This window comes from Notothenia coriiceps, unplaced genomic scaffold (genome assembly GCF_000735185.1).
Source record: "Notothenia coriiceps isolate Sejong01 unplaced genomic scaffold, NC01 NC01_scaffold00000668, whole genome shotgun sequence".
Lineage (NCBI taxonomy): Eukaryota > Metazoa > Chordata > Actinopteri > Perciformes > Nototheniidae > Notothenia > Notothenia coriiceps.
This window is the reverse complement of record NW_011333369.1, coordinates 18,325-35,941: the sequence shown is the minus strand read 5'-3', so window position 1 is coordinate 35,941 and position 17,617 is coordinate 18,325. Positions and strand designations below refer to the sequence as shown.

The window sequence follows — 17,617 nt, the reverse complement described above, 5'->3', positions numbered from 1 at the left end:
AAAGTGAGCAGAAAAAAAAAAAGTTAGCATCATTTGCTGAGTGAGCGTGCACCAGTCCATACAATCTATAAAACAGTTTAAAAAATGTGCAATTTCTGGATCTAGCACTTCTAGCTAATGTAGCTGCAGGATTCTTGCCTCTCTTCTGCATCAGATTAATGAAACGCAAAGTAAGAAAGCAGAGAATCAGAGGTAATAATAAATGATATTTTCTGTTTGTGTCACAGCAATGATATTCACTAGACACTCTGCAGGAAGGCGTTGGACTCAAAATGAATGCAGTGAGGTGCACACTTCGTCCTGCTGTGTGTGTGTCACTTCCATACAAAAACACACAGGAGAGTTCGACATGATGCATTTCTGTGTTTCTTTAGATCAGAAGCAGCCTGGTTCTCTGAGAGGAACCTGAGCAGCACACATTTCCATCTGAACAAAAGCAGTTGAGATCTCCTTACAGCGCCTGCCATGAATAATAGAGCAGAAACCTGAGTGCTGCTGTCCCTCTCTGGATCTGCTGTCGGACAGCTGCTGACTGACTGACCGGCTGCCTCAGGCTGAAGGAGGACAAAAGACACCGAGACAGACAGACAGCTAACAGTCTGTCAACCAGCGAACCACAACAAGATGACTGTTGATATAATGACCGAGGAGCAAAATCCATAACCTCAACTCACTTCTTTCCTTCTCTGCCTGCAGACCAAACTATAAGCTGAATCATTGAAATCACAACATTGACATTGCATTAAGCGATATATTCGGTAAAGATGAAAATCAAAATCATGTTTATATTTTTTTTTAATGTGACTAAGGTTACAAAAAGGATAATTTGCTGCATTCTGCAATTACAATATCAGTGAAAATACATGCAATTAGTTGTTTTTAAAACGGTGCAGCCGTGGCTTATTTGGTTGAACATCTTCACGGTTCTGCAACTACGGGCTAGCGGCACGCATTTGGTTGTTCAGATATAACTGCACACAAATACTGATAAAAGACAAGAGCTTTAATTCAAATGTAAAATAATCAATTCCTTTTTCACTAATGATATCTCAGTTATTTTTAGTAAGACAGCCACTTTATTTTTACAAGAGTATTAAAAGGTAGGTATGGTAAGAATGGAGAAACCAGCTCGAGTGCGATAGAATTTGAAAATACACAACTGAAAAAAATCTGCCTACTTCCTTACAGAGCCCCTCCTCCAACACACACGAACGCGCACATGACCAATGAGGGCACGAGATAAGTTTGTGCACAGATGGAAGGCTGACAGGCAGGTAGGCCATCCAGTTACTTTAGCCGGGCCGGCTCAGATGATTGGTCGTGCTTTTTACAGTACCACGGCTTCCACAGATTACATTTTTTTATGGATTTTTTGTCAAAGCTTTTAATATATTCATTGCTATCGGGATGTTAAGAGCATTCCATGGAATATAACAAAAAGTGTTTCTGGAGTGAATTACCTACCCCAGCTTTAAGTACAGCTTTGTGAAACTGCATTTGAGTTTATGTTCGATCAAATTAATGAGTTTACAGAATTGACTTTGTTTTATTGGGATACATTTGATGTTCTTAACCGAGAGATTATATAAAAAGGTGATAAAGGACTACCTTGAGTATTTGATATGAGACCCCTCCTTGGCTTTGAGGAGTTACATGTTTGGTCTACTGCAGTCCTTCAGTGACCCTCAATGACTTCACACTTATTAAACTGAATATTATGTCTATAGGCCCATGCACATTCTGACAATCATGCAACATAATGTTTGTCTCATATCGTCTTCTGCTTAAATTTGAAGAAAGAAAAAAGAACCAAAACCAGATCCATTGAAGACCTTTTTGGTTTAATAATTAGTTCTGGTTTCTTTGGTTGTTTGATAAATTGATCAGACATGGTTTCGGTTTGCTGGCATGCAGAGTCTGCGTGTCACAACTAGTGATTGCTAAGAAGCTTTTATTACGAGTAAATCATATCCTATCCGACAGACTTCTAGCAGAAAACTCATTCAACATTTTCTATTAAGACACAACAACTTTGTAGCATGATGATGGGTTTCAGTTCAGAGCTCTCTTGACATCACATGTCCTTCAATATGACTATATTTCATATGACGGTTAATGTAGAGTACCGTAATTTTCGGACTATAAGGNTTTCTCCGGTCGGGACTCCTGAACAACACCCGCCCGCTTATTTTGATTCTGACCTGGCAGAAGACATTATCAAAGATGTTCTATTGAGAAAGACGATCACTACGTGACAAAGTGTTCAAACAGTTTTTAGCTTCGGTATTTCCAGAAATGGCTTACTGAAATCAAATGCTTACTAACTGCTGTCTGTTGCATTTACTCCGTGGTTGGCAACTTTATTTTGTTACTTTTACATCTGTGTGGCGTTTAGCCATTTTTTGGTATGGTTTTGCTGCAGCCATACGCCGGCTGGCGCGCAAATACCTCATTCCTTCTGTCTACTTGCATATCCGAAATGGTTCTCGTTTTTGCGCTGTCCTCCGTGTTCAAATGAATCGCCCGCCAATCAGATTTCCGGAAGCTCGCGCAGGGTGGCGCGGGGAGGGCCCCGGTTACAAGGCTCGCCGTCTTGCCTGCTGCATTCACTTGCACTCGGACATTAGATATTTTCTCTCCGTAAGTGTCGGATGAGCCACAACTTTTTCTTTTCAGAACAAAAGCTGGCAAATTGGGGTGGCAGGCGTGTGGGTGCGCAAGCATTTTATGAGGGTGGCAGCTGCCACCCGGTGCACCCGTTGGCCGCATGGTAGGCCTATGTGTTGTAGTCTTGCTGATCTGACATAAACGCGCGCTCGCAGCCAGAGCGGGGATGGGCCAAACAGGGTTAGGCCTATCTCTGTCTCAACTGAGGAGGGCGTTGGAAAGCCGGACACTGGACTGTTAATCACTTTCACGTCCGGATTTACGCTTGAGATCAGTTGCGTTGAGCTAAAATGCTTGTGTTCATGGTGGGGACAGAAGATAACTCGATCGACCAGTCACAGTGTTGATTTGTCCTATGTTGACGGCGCCGGGTTGAATTTAAGAGAGTGTGTGTGTAGCGGCGAGCCTCGTGAGAATTAGCGCACCTCTCTGCTATATGCCTCGCCCTGCGGTAACAGAAGATGTTAGTGAGGAAGTAGGTTCCCCTCGTGCTATAATGGCCTCCCTGCCTGCTGTTAAAAGATGTTGATGGTTTTACTACCCCGAGCGCTTACGTAATATATGTACAGTATGTACCATGATGATTCTACCCCGATGAATCTGCCACAATACACATGCAATGCAGAGAGATGGAAGACCAGTTACCGTTTAATTATTAGCGCCAAGTGTTACATTTGTATAAGAGTGTTTCCGAGGGATTGTTTTAATGTCTTGTCATCCATTTAACATGCATACAACGTCGTTGTTGGATCACTTTGAACCCAACAATCTTTTTATTTCTATGTATTGGTGAGCTGGGTTTGAAATTAAAACTTTGCTGGTAAAGTTGTTGTTTTTTGCGTTGGCTATCAGTTATCTAGTTGGCTCATGCTAGCTTAGGCTCAAAGACTTAACTCTACTAAACGATTTAAAGTGGAAGCGTGTCGATTCGCATGTACGCGCGCTAGTTGATATTAGAATATGAAAACCAACCAGTAGTCAATGTGAATATGACGGTTAATGTAGAGTACCGTAATTTTCGGACTATAAGGCGCACCTGAATATAAGCCGCAGCAGCTAAATTGAATGATGTGTACATATATAAGCCGCACTGGACTATAAGCCGCAGGTGTTTTAATGTTTAATTACCATATGTAAGGGTTCGTGCACAGAGGGGATTGTCGGGAAAGAGATGGCTGTTTGAGGAAGCTCCCATTTATTAACATTTCAACAAACAAGTTGCATATTTGCATAACGTATTCAAGTGTTACCATTTAGTGCAATAGTAGCTACAGAACATGTGCTGTGTAAACTGTACTGTATCACATAGCGTTTCAGACACACAAACTTTTCAACTTTCAAACTTAAACGGTGCGCTCCCAGCGCACGTACCGGCAGTGATCTACAGCAGCGGTTTTCAACCAGTGGTACGGGGACAAACTGTCTCGCTCTCGTAATGTCTGTCTGTCTTGCTCTCGTTCTGTCTCTCGTACCACTCTCGGTTCCACTTTTACTTTTGCGAGCTACCTGTCTCACTCTTTTCCGGCCTCCAGCTTTTCCTGCTGGAACCCGCCGTTTAAAGTTGGGGGTCCGCGGACCGGCCATAGAGCCCATAGAGTTAAAGGTGGTGGCCGTGAGCTGTAAAAATCCATAGATTAGCCGCACCGTTATATAAGCCGCAGCGTCGAAAAATGGGAAAAAAGGCGCGGCTTATAGTCCGAAAAGTACGGTAATTCTGACACGGCCTATAGTTAAGTTTATTTTGATTTAAAAGCACATAAAGTCCTGCCAAAACACAGGTGTACAAGATGTTAATCACACTTTTCCCTCTTGCTACTCGTGTTATTTCCTCATTTGTTTAATTTAATTAGTAGGACTTGAGATTTCAAAGCAAATTATGTTAATATAACTAATTAATTATTATTCCACCAGCCTATGGATTCTAGTGGGATGGGCGAGGCTAGCAACACTTCTTAAACTACAGGTGGTATAAACTCTCATCTGTCCCTTTAAAAAGGATCCGTGTTCAGGATGGTTTCAGATGACTCGCTTGAGGCCAGAGGAGGAAACAGGAGAGCTGTACGTCCTCCTCCTCCTCCTCTTCACAGCTTCTCTCAACCTTCATGTGGTTTTGGCCCAGACTTAAAAAAAAACAAACAGCGGCGGTCACCACGATGAAGCCGGACGCAGACCACCACAGTGGGAATGTGAAAAATGCTGCAGTTTCACTTCCATGCACTCAAGTACTTTTCTAACAGTGAGACTACTTCTCTCCTACCTCCTTCATAGGGATCCAACAATCATTGAAATAGGTCGATGTTGGATTAACCCAAAGCCCCTAACAAAGAGAGAAACGTGGCTCTTGTTTCCACCTTACATCACTACACGTAACCGCACAAAGAACGACGAAAATGTAAATGCCAGAAATGTCACTAAAAAGTGTATCCTCGTGGTTGGGGTTATAAAAAAAAAAATCGATGTATTAATGAAACTAAAATGTGACAAAGTGCAGTCTAACGGGATTCTGGAATAAGTGACGACAGACCGAGAGCATGTGACGTCAATGAAGCTTTGAAATTGTGTACAAATTTAAAAAAGAATTGGTAAATAAACCCAATAAAGAGACACAATACTCCTTTCTGGAAACAAATCACTACAAACTCTTCTGTAGTACGCTGCATGAACTCTTAACACTTTTGCAGAAGGCATCCGGTCACAGTAGGCTATAAAACTGCAACAGCATTTCATAATTTATGCTTTGTATTGTAATAAAGGTTTTTTTCCACATGTCACTACGGCTTTACAAGCAATATTTCACTCAGATATTCATCTTCAAGCAGATGCTTCTTAAGGGGAGGATATCCTGTCCCCATGACTACAGAAAGACCTCTAATGTGTTTTAAATACAATGTGTTTCTGTACTTCAGGTTCATAAAGGCCACGCCCACCACATCAGAGTGATCAGCTGATTGGCTCTAATGAAACACTGGAGCAGTCAGACTGGTTCAGAACTGAAGACCCGTCACGGCTTAGATGTGAAGTCTGTTACATAAAACAAACACCTGACATTTCCTGTTTCCTCCTCTGACTTTCACACCGATGGATTTTATCTTGTTAACTCACAAACACTGGGTATTAAATGATTTCCTTCCTGTTTCAGTGAAATTGGAGACTCTGCTCTTAGACAGATACTGCAGACAGTCAGTCAGTTTTGATGTTGCATGCTTATAAGAGCTGCAGACCATTTTCTTCATTTATCAAGTGATTTATTGGTTTGGTCTGTAAGAAACAAAAATGTAGAAGTTGACTTAAAGTGGACCTATCATGCTATATTGGAAAAATATATTGTAGGGCCATACCTATACAAAACATGTCTGTGAAGTTTTTTGCTTAAAATACCAAACAGTTCCCCCATTGTAGCCATGCCTCATACTGCTCATACCACTCTTTTGCAGCCCTGTTAGAGAAACGAGGATTTTGGGTCCTTAGCTTGAACAAAAAAAAGAGGAGGCGGAGCTAATGCCTGATCAGAATTCTACCGGAGATAAAGTTAAATTCTGCTGTGATAAAACGTCATCCTGTTCTAAACCACATCAAGGATTATTTCTGAAACAGTATGGAGCTCAAATGCTTTTTCTCTTGCAGGTGTATCACAAGGTGAGTTCTTTTTTTTAATTTCCTGCTTTTTAAAAAACACATGTGCTCTCCAGTACAGGTTAGCTCTGAGTGTTAGCGAGGCTTGCTAATGTAAACAAAGATGAGATTACGTCCAAAACACATCAGGCATTGTTTCTGATAGCAACTCTCTGTGGGTCCGCTGCCGATTTGATGTCATATAGGCAGCAAATCTGTATCCGCTCGTTGTACCCCCGTTTTTAAAAGATTTGGGTACGGAGGAAAAGAGAGAGGGTTTTATTTTCTGTTTAAAACGTATTTTATTTATGTGGTTTATTAATATTATTTTCATTTCATTATTGTCGCATTTAGTTTTGCAGAGATGTTGTTATTGCGTAAATCTAGCGGACTCTTGTTATTTATTTATTTATTGGTTTGCGTTTTCTTTAAGTTCCATTTAATTTGTTCAAAGAAATCCACTGTTCAAAGAAAATGTATTAGATAAAAAAATATGTGGTCATGATTTTCGTTAACCTTTAGCAACCCTTTTACAGAGAACTGAAACATGCCACAAAGAAAATGATGATATGTAAAACCTGACCAATGATTCAGTCAGCAGGATTTATACTGAATGGGTGCAAAGTCAGCGGCCTGGTTCTTTAAGAATGTCAAATTATTGTTGAATAATCTGATTATCGTCAGACTTGTTGAGGAATGTGTCTAAATCACTGCTGCAGTTCATAATACGTTTATAAAACGGTGAGAACGCAACACTAATTACAGAGAAAACCTCTGAGTGTTTCCAGGTGGCATCGCCGGACTCTAATGGTGTTCACGGGGTCGCTGCACAGTTAAAAAAAATATATATATATATTCAGGGTATATGCAGGAATCCTGAAGTCAAATGTAATTCCTTTTAAGACCTTTTTTAAAGACCCTTCCCATACATTTTAAGACCTCATCTCCACTTGGAGTTCTAACCGGTTACCTTGGCGACGCACTTTATCTGACATTGACTATATACAGTATTGATTGTCCTTCCTCCTTATCTTCCAACCATTTGGACGCAGACTTGCATTTCCCCATAACGATGTTGTTTAACAACCGGCGTGAACGGACCTTGCGCGTTATCAAGCAGTGAGCGTGCGATGTCCTGTTCAGATGACGTGAAACCCAACGGGATGCCATAAATAAATTACACAGAATCACACTACACACTACACACCTACGCAATGATTACATTCAGGCAGACTGTAGAATACAACCTCTTTGGACCATTTATATACTTATTGAAAACAAGCTACAAAATGTAATACCTTGGAAAACGCCGTTTAATACTTTTTTGATAAATTGATTTATCAACTTTTAATACTTCTTAAGACCCTGATATTTAATGTTTTGCAAGATCAATACAGAGACAATGAACTAATCTTTCCCAAAGCCAAAACAAATGCATGTTAGGGCTGAGCTCACAAATCTCATTTAATAATATTACATAATGAAATAAGTCAATGAAATGAATAAATGTGGCTATGAATTAAATCATGGAATAAAAAAGAATGAGGTTATAAATAAAAGCTATTGTACATTAATTGATATGTACAAACTAAAATAAACTATTTACAAAAAGGGGATGTTTTTCAAAAGAACTACTACTTCAGCTAAATATAAGTTCCCTTTAATAGTTACTGATGCAGAGTAAGTGTCACAGGCTTTTGTTGTGAAAGGTAATAACACAAACCTGTATTTACAGCCTGCATACAAAGGAGAAGGACAAGGGGAAGCAGAGTGCTTTGTGCAAACACTCGTAAATAAACACCTCTTAAAAAGTAAGAATTTCGAGAGGACTACTTTTGCCTTTTAGTCAAATTATCTTATGGCGCATTTCCACTGCAGGGCCTCGCATGGTTTAGGTTCGGTTACGTTAGGTTAGGTTAGTTCGGTATGTTTAGGCCTTGGTAGGCCAGGCTCACTCTATGCTGCGTTTCCATTACAGTTTAGGAACTGGGGCAGTAACTATAGTAACGCATTGTGAAGGCGGGGCGATCGGCTGTTCGGCGGACGGAGCGAAGCTGCGTAAAACTGCCGTGACGTCATCTTCAATGCGAACCACAAAACATCAGCCGTTAGCTGTTAGCAGTTAGCCTTCAGAGCTCAAAAGTTCAAAACCACAGACTGTCTGTGTCATGGCGAATACAGTCGCTGGTTTATTTATGTCTGTAGGCCGTTGTTGTGGGTGTGGACGGTCGGAGCATATACTGCGTTAGTTTAGCCTGGTCGATCCGATCTCCATTCAGAAAACACGCATTTAAAAAAAGGTTTTTCGCCTGCTGTCTTGTCAAAGCATTAATTCATGGTTTTTTTACCCGTATCAGTATGTTGTTACTTCGGCATCATTTTGAAACGTGTATTAAAATTAAATCACGGTCAAATATGTTCATGTAGTTGTAGCCCCCTTGCCAGCGATTCTCTCTGACCATTCAGCAGTCGAGAGTGTTTACGTCACTAGTTTAGCATATTCAGCCCGGTTGTTGGCCCGGTAAGAACCTCGATTTTGGAGGGCCAGAAAAAAGGTGACAAAGTAGCCCTGAGCCGGAACTACCCCTAGTGGAAAAAGCAAAAAAATAAGCGGGCCTGGTTTGGCACGGCACGCTTAGACCGTGCTGCAGTGGAAAAGCGCCATTAGTGACTTTATGTCCTCTTTAATGTTTAGAAATGTGTCTAGGGCTTTTATTGTGAAAGGAAATAACGAAAACCTGTACAGTGTGCATAAACACAAGTTAGTGGCAGTACTAAGGAAACTGTATTATAAATTAAGTTCTAATCTAAATAAAGTAGTAAAACATTTATTTTCTCAATTTCCTGACATTTCATACTTCCAAAAACTAGACTATTAATTGATGAATAAACAATATTAGAATAAGTGTTTCCTGTTGGGAGACATTTTTCATGCAACTAAGACCTATCATAATTGAAAGGGAGATTTTTGTTAGTGACCTTAAACTCTGCAAATCAAATTTAAGCATTTCACAGCAGAACACAAACCAACAAAGAGGAAGAGGAGGAGGAAGAGAGGGGGAGGAAGAGGAAGCAGAGGTGCCTACCTTAGTACCAACTGTTAAATCTTGGTGGACACTGCTGTAAAGAGAAGACAGCGTGTTAGAAGCAGCAGGGAGAGAAACTCAAAACAACAAGCCAAAAAAAAAAGTTAAAATGAGGTTAAAGCCTGAGGAGAGAGAGAGAGACCCAGCAGAGAGGACAGGTCACCAGCTGACTGCACTTTGTTTCAGATAAAAACATCTGCAAATCACAATTAAACAATGATAATAATACAGAGAGGGGGTTATCATACAGGGAGTAGGAACTCGGGATTTAAGAGATCACATTTTCTTTCATCTGCCAAAACTGCAAACAAATGTCAATGAATCTGCAGATTTGTTTAGCTGTACAATGGAGTATCAGGAGCGTATAGGTAAAGAAATAAAATGAAATAGGGAGCCAATTAATGGTGGTTCCTTTACAATAAAACATTACAACTTCATTTTATTTTTCATAAGTTTGTGATTTTATTATTTTAGATTATATATTTTTTTCTTAAATGTTACCACTTTATTATTTGGGTATTTTTTCAACGTGTTTCTTTATAAAATATTAGAGGATATTCAGGTTTAGTTTCTAATAAATTTCATTTTTTTTCCTTAGTACATTTTTAACCCAATTTAAACCCTAAGAATATTCAAGTTTTTTCCATAAATATTAGAGTTTATTTATTTTAATAAATGATTATTCTCCAAATATTTCCCTTTCTACCAGCCACCATTTATCCTTTTCTTTTTACGAGGGACGAAGCTGCGTGTATTGATTTATGTCACTATATTAAAATGTGTTTCTCCAAACCTACAAACTCAGTCATTTCAACAAATCTAAGAGGGGGCTAAGCGGCAGGGGGATAACATTCGCTACGAGTCTTAAAAGCTCACGTGTTTCGGTTGGGATTAAATGAAATTCCTGAAAATGCTTCTGATTTAAGGGAATTTTCTGATCCATTTCAAGAAGTTGATATTGAAAGCATTTGAAAGAATGTGTGCAGATCAGCTGCATCACACTGCAGCTGTAAGTGGTCAGAATGAGAAGTGAGAAAACTGTTAATATCATATCATTCACATGAAACCCTCAGAAAGCCAGCAGGCTGCTCCACAGAGAGGCTGAGCACACCAGTTTAAAGCGTTTAACATCAACACAGCATGCAGAGGGTTTCAGCTGCAGGGCAGGATGCTGCGGGATCAATCTGTCAATATGTTACACAAATGACTCACAGGTCGTAAATCTGAAAAGCAGGAAATTAAACAGGTGAGGCGAATGAATAAATCAGACTAAAACGATGCGTCAGAGATACAGATGCATGAATAAATTAAGCTATGTCCTCATCTTCTAAGAATCTGCACAAACAAATATACAAAATATTTAGTACCAGGTACTTATCCACACAAAATCCTAATGAAAAAACTAAAAGAACGAGTCGAGCAGTTGTACTCACTGCTCTGTATTAACAATATTAAGCTAAAAAGGCGTGAACTGTGCAGTTTGGAGATGCAGTGCATTAAACCAACCTAGTGTAGACAACGTGTTGGTAAGGAAAGGTCTTCTAGCTTCTAGTCTAATTGATGTGGTGTAAACATTTCATTATATATGAAATGTTATGACATCCAAAGCTTCTTTAAAACGTCAATAAAAGCTTCAAATGAAAATAAAGACTGATATATGAAATGACCAAAATAACAAAACATATTTCAACATTTAAAAAGACTCTTAAAAAAATCTTATCAAAAGGGTCTACTCAGTCAAGATTTAAACACTTCTATGACTGAAGTGTACTTTTATATGATACAATAATGATCTGCAGCCAGAGATATGGAGGAGTACAATAACTTGTTTCATGTAGAGGCAGAAAAATAAGGATCCAGTCTGTAATGTCCTGATCGTTCTTGAGAGATTTTCTCTCGGCCATTTTTCATTTGTTTTATTTCCTGGTTTGTCTCCTAGCTTCCGGTAGCTGCTTTAGTAAATATACAAATCAAGAGCCTGAGTCTGCAGGAGCACATTATGAGGAGGTCATGTGACCCAAACAACAGATATCAGATTGAAATGAGCACCGTTCATTAATTATTTTTTAATGTGAACCAACTGTTTTACATGAAGAATAAAAAAAAGTTTCTAAAATAATCAGTTTTAATAGACTTACAATTACACTCCATTGTCTAATCAATAAGTCAATCAACTTTTTGGATAATTCATGAATCGCTTGTCTGTTGTATAATTTATTAAGGTGGATATCTTCAGGTTTTTGAGTGAAAAAACAAGACATTTAGAGTCGTCACTTTTTACTAAAAAACTGGGATAAAAACAAAAGTCTAAAGTACTGCCAAACAATTGTAAATAAAATAGAAAATTCACAATTAAAATATGAATCAATAGAATAAGGACACGTTAGGAACTACAATCCCAAGAACAAAAAGACACTACCGTTTTCTCACATAACAGAAATACTCAGGTGAAGTACACGTATTTATGACATATACATGAACCATTGTGACATGAATACTTGAAGCACAGAGTTAGTCAAATGTCTTCGACAGTTAGATAATGAAAAATCGGCTGGTCGGGCTGGCTGACTGTACAGACTGTAAAGCAGCTGGAAGAGGACCCCCAGGGCATGAATGAGCCCTGACCAGGCACACATATTCACAACAGGAACTCAAACGTCTCACAATCTGCAGCTAAAAAGGATCGTTATTATATTTAACAGCTCAAAAGAACAGTTGACACCACACCATTGTCTTCAGTGTGGCCAACTGACTCCTTCAGGTCAATAACAAATAGATCAATACTATTGTAGTCAATGGAAAACAAACACATGCAGGACAAACAGGATTGTTCTCATGTTTCCTCGCTTTGCCAACAACTCAATAGAGTTGAGACCCGTTCTGTCTTAGGTGACCTGCAGTGTCGCCAGGTGGAAATACAACTATTTAAAATAAGATTTACAACTCATTGTAAGCAGTATGAAGCTTGACAGAAGGCATTTCATCATAATTGCACCGTTTAACATCTTAGCAACGGTTACTACTTATGAAATACTGTTGATTTAAAGTTCTCCTGTTAATCCTTAAAACCAACATAGAAAATACTCGTCCATGTCAAACTAAGACCACTTTCTAGTGAGGCAAACATGCAACCAATGAAGCTACTTTATTTCTTTAAAAAGCACAAATAATATCTTCAATTGAGGCCTAAAAACACACCGTTGATACACCCATAGACTCTATATATAATAATACTCCCCTTCCCTTTTGAGCAAATAAAACTGAATGACATTGCTATCATTGTAAAGCCACCTTTCAAAACATGAAATCCACAAACCTGCCAGGATATGACTCTTAACCTCTAAAACGAATCAACTGGAAACATTCAAGTCGACACACATGCAACATGTGAAGTTTTTAATAAAATCTTCATTAAAAAAGGGATTTGCTTGGCAACAAAACTATAAGCTATAATGGCCTACAGTCTAAATTACACCGAGTTCCAGTTACTTCCGTTCGTTACAGTGCAAATACAACTGAACTCCATTTGAAACATGGTCATTTTTAACTTGCATTCTTAATCCTCACAACAACAAACCTATAAAAACATAATATCTTCACCTTAAACGAATCAACTGGGAGTACTCTTCAATTCGGCACACTTTTAACACATGAAATTACATTATTTTTCACTGAATCTACACTTTTCTAGGTGAGGTAGCATCGTGAAAACACTCAGTGGGCGTGAGAACATCGTGAATCTGTAACGTTACTGTAACTTAGTGATTCTTCCCACAACCTATTCAACAAAACCAGATCCTAAGAATAACGCTATGTGCTAAATAAATGTGTGTTTGCTTGTAAACGAAAGCACCTTTTTTTGTGAAATTGAGGGTTTTGAGAATGGGCCGTCCCGATGCTAACGCTAATGCTAACTCCTGCTTATTTACCACTTTAAACACAACTTTATCGACAGTTAAGCGAACAACAACAACACTAACGGCTCTCTGGACAACCGTTAGTGGACGACATGTTTTCTTATGGCTCTCAGGTGTGAATAAAACAGGCAGAAAGTACATTTTATCTGAGTGTGTACGTAAAGACGCTTGGAGAACTCACCCGTCCATTGCACAACACGGAACTGCGGAGCAACAGGTTCCAGCAACCAGCCGCCAGCAGGAGAACCGACCATCGCTGTTATAAACCCACAAAATGGCGTTCGGGTGAAGGAGCTCCCTGATTGGACAGTGAGCGATATTTGTGGGCGTTTCAAACAGGATACTAACGCTGATTGGCTGGTTGGACAGCAAGGGCAGCAACAAAGACAGATTCCAGCGATCAGATTGTCCATGAGGAAAAATGTGCGTCTCCGTGGAGGAAAAACGGACAGGGTTTTAATTCTGGCGAAGTGGGCGTTGTCCCGAGGAAAACATAAAGGGTTTGCAAAGGTGTCCCATGTGAAAATACCAGGTCAATCTTCTTTTCATCCCTGTAAATTGTAAATTAAACTTAATTTAACCCTTTATCTTATTCTGAAAAGGCTGATAAAATGTCCTTAGTTGACCAAAAATATTCACTATTGATATTATTTTCAACCTTTACTGAATTCACTATTGTCTCCAGTCAGTCCTGAAGACAATTACGAAATATTCTTTCATTTTCACAATCTTAACCAATTAAATAAACCTGTTTATAAAAAACTGAACTTTATTACCCAGGAAATGTATTTATTGTTGGTCCTAAAAGACACATTGCATTTGTTTGATATGTCAATAATTGGCAAAAACATTGATGTTGAAAAATAGCATTATATGATATGATATTAAATGTATTAATATGTGAAAAATGTCCTGGGTTAAAGTCCTGCGTTTTTTATCCATCCATCCACTTCATCGTTCCCTATGCGGACCGGATTAGAAGTGTATTGTGAAACATCATCAAAACAAACATAAACTGGGAGAAATTGTGTTTCCCTTTAAATAGTAAATGTCACTGTTTATTTGTGTTAATGTAATTCTGGGGAGACCAGACTGAAACAGCAGGTGAGGCAGGACAGTTTGTGTGTGTGTGTTCAGTTTAAAAGTAGCAGCAGGTTTCTGTCTGACTGCTCAGTGTCAGTAACACTTTGATCATAAATAATTCCTCCACTTGTTGCTTTTCAGGAGATTACTTTTTGTTGGAAGATTAGACAGCTGCTTACACGTGAATAATTTAACACACACCCACACACGTGCATGCATGGCGCACACACACACACACACACACACACACACACACACACACACACACACACACACACACACACACACACACACACACCTTTGAACACAAAGGTGGGCTGAATCTGAAAAAGCTGAAATATTTGTACGTGAAGTTCAGTATCCCTAATGTGAGTGGAACACAAACAATTGATGTTCCTTTTTAAACTCTTTTGTTCAGTAAGATATGTTTTTGAAAAGCGAATTTGCCAAATATCGTCTTGGACAGAAGGAGATTTTGTTTGGCAAAGGTCAAGGTACGTGTGACCTCACAAAACTTTTTTTTTTCGTTGCCATAACTCAAGAAGGAAAAGTAGGACAATATCATGCAAATATCTAACAGTCCATTCCTCAAAGTGTGTCCATTGTCCCATCCCTGTGTTCCCTTCGGAGAGAGTTTCTCTCCGACACAATCCCCTACCCGTCTGAAACACCTCCATTGGACTCCTTTGTTTACTTCCATAACACGGTGACATCACTATGTCACACTCATGCTTATATTGGCTAACGCTCCAACATATTATACATGTTGAGGTGCGGGACATCTCTAAGCTGTTGACCAATCACAACAGAGCCGGCCAGCTAACCAATCAGAGCAGACTGGGCTCTGGTTTCAGACAGAGGGTGAAAAGAGGTGCTGCAGTACATTACATTACATTACATTGCATTTAGCTGAGGCTTTTATCCAAAGCGACNACCTCGACTCCAATAGACTCTGAAAGTCAGACTGTCCTCTCTCAAGAGGGAGGTGGAACAAACACTTTTTCGACGGAAGGGTATACAATCGCGAACGACCGATCGTGTCTACGATTGGTTTTTGCAAGAGGGCCATTAGGGTGGCCACGCGCTCCGCGTACGTGTCTGTTTTTACCGAGCACGGTGTGGTGTGTCTCGTCTCGACCTTCTTTATGTGTCTCTGGCGTCTTCATTCGATGAAGGTACGGTTGGAAAGGTTTCTTTACCTTGGGGTCAATTAATGTACATATTTGGTACATAAATGTACTAACGTAAGTACAATACGTAAAAAGACTTTTTCACCATAAACCATTTGTCACTGTAGTTTGCTATACAGACCAGACATTTTACAGGTTTTCATTTTTCTTACCCTCTATTTATAGGTTTCAGAGGGTAACATAATATAAAAAATGTACACAAAGACGCAGGAGAGAAGTCCAACTCTGTCAACATCTAATTCTCTACACAGTCCTACATCTTGAGAAAACACTTTCTTAACCTATTTCGGTCCAAGTATAAGAACAAAGTACACTACTTGTATAATCTCAGTTTCCCAAACGTGTCTCACTTTATAGAAACACAACGCGCTATATAGTCTTTTATGCCACGTAATTTTTTAGTAAAGGACGTAACACAATGACTATTTCACACTATATTTATTACATCCGATGTCCGAAGTCTAACGACATCAAGTAGATTTGTCTCTGTAATGGCTGTACAAACCACAACTTTTACAGTCTTTTTCATTTCTTACCCTCTATTTATACGGGGTTTAGAGTTGTTACAATAATAATAAAACACCATACAAAAAAAGAATACCAGGAGAAAGTAAACTTGTGACATCTTCGAAGGCCTTTTCTGGTTTGTGAGTCACCGCCAGGCCGGCGTATCCCCCGATCCCTGCGGCAGGGTGGGAAGGGTGTAATGTTTATTTACTTTTGTTTAAGTTTAATTTTTTTTTATAAAAATTTTTATATATAAAAAAAATTTACAAAAAAGGGCGCCCCAGAATCCTTTTCAGAAGTGTAAAAAAAAGCAATTAGACTTACATTCCGGAATTTTTCCAGAATTTACACTGTTTTTTTTTCTTTCCAGTTTTTTCTTCGTTTTACTAGTAACTTTTCATGGCACACGCTTCGCCGATTTACACAAAACCTTTATAGGCCGCGTTTTCTTGGTCTGCATTATCGAAGTCAAGGAGGTTGTTACATAACTTATACTTAGTTGTACCTTGGTCAATTAGTGATTAAAACAGCAGCTTTCTGCATATGAAATAAAACATTACATTGCATTTAGCTGAGGCTTTTATCCAAAGCGACTTACAATAAGTGCATTCGACCAGGAAGATACAACCTTGAAGAAAACAGAATCATATAAGTACATCAGGTTTCATAGAGCCAAACATTTCAAGTGCTACTCAACTGGCTTTAGATAAGCCAGCCCTTTATTAGTATATAAGTGCTTTGTTAGTAATTCTATCTCTCGAAGTGGAGTCTAAAAAGATGAGTTTTCAGTCTGAAGAAGATGTGTAAGCTTTCTGCTGTCCTGAAGTCAATGGGGAGCTCATTCCACCATTTTGGAGCCCGGATAGCAAACCCACAAGTTTTTGCTGATGGGAACTTGGGTCCCCCTCGCACTGCGGGTGCAGCGAGCTGTTTGGCTGATGCAGAGCGGGGTGCACGTGCTGGGGTGTACGGTTTAACCATGTCCTGGATGTAGGAAGGGCCAGATCCATTCGTAGCAAGTACGCAAGTACCAGTGTCTTGAAGTGGATTCTAGCAGTTACCGAAGCCAGTGAAGGGAGCGGAGGAGCGGCGTGGTGTGGGAGAATTTAGGAAGGTTGAAGACCAGACGAGCCGCTGCATTCTGGATGAGCTGCAGAGGTCGGATGGCACATGCAGGTAGACCAGCCAGGAGGGAGTTGCAGTAGTCTAGGCGTGAGATGACGAGAGCCTGGACCAGAACCTGCGCTGATTTCTGGGTCAGCTGGGGACGTATCCTCCTGATGTTGTAAAGCGTGTATCTGCAGCAGCGGGTTGTAGCAGCGATGTTTGCAGTGAAGGACAGTTTGTTATCTAGGATCACACCCAGATTCCTTGCAGTCTGAGTCGGGGAAACAACAGAGGTGCCGATGTTGATTGTTAGGTCAAGAGTGGGACAATCTTTTCCCGGAAGGAAAAGCAGTTCAGTCTTGTCAAGGCTGAGCTTGAGGTGAAGTGCAGTGTTTCCCACAGATCTGAAATATACTTGGAGGGGTGGTGGTAGCGGGAAGATTTCTTT

General features: G+C 39.7%; 1 protein-coding gene across 1 annotated transcript in view; it reads right to left on the bottom strand.

The window, feature by feature from the left end:
* Window positions 1-13,525, bottom strand: part of LOC104956846 (testican-2-like) — a 40,717-nt gene extending 27,192 nt beyond the window's left edge. The window contains exons 1-2 of the mRNA XM_010784402.1: window positions 13,464-13,525; window positions 9,366-9,399 (exon numbers count right to left, since the gene is read on the bottom strand). Of these exons, the coding sequence (XP_010782704.1) occupies window positions 9,366-9,399; window positions 13,464-13,471 (42 nt within the window). The 5' untranslated portion in view covers window positions 13,472-13,525. The remainder of the gene's footprint in view (window positions 1-9,365; window positions 9,400-13,463) is intronic.
* Window positions 13,526-17,617: the final 4,092 nt, after the last annotated feature.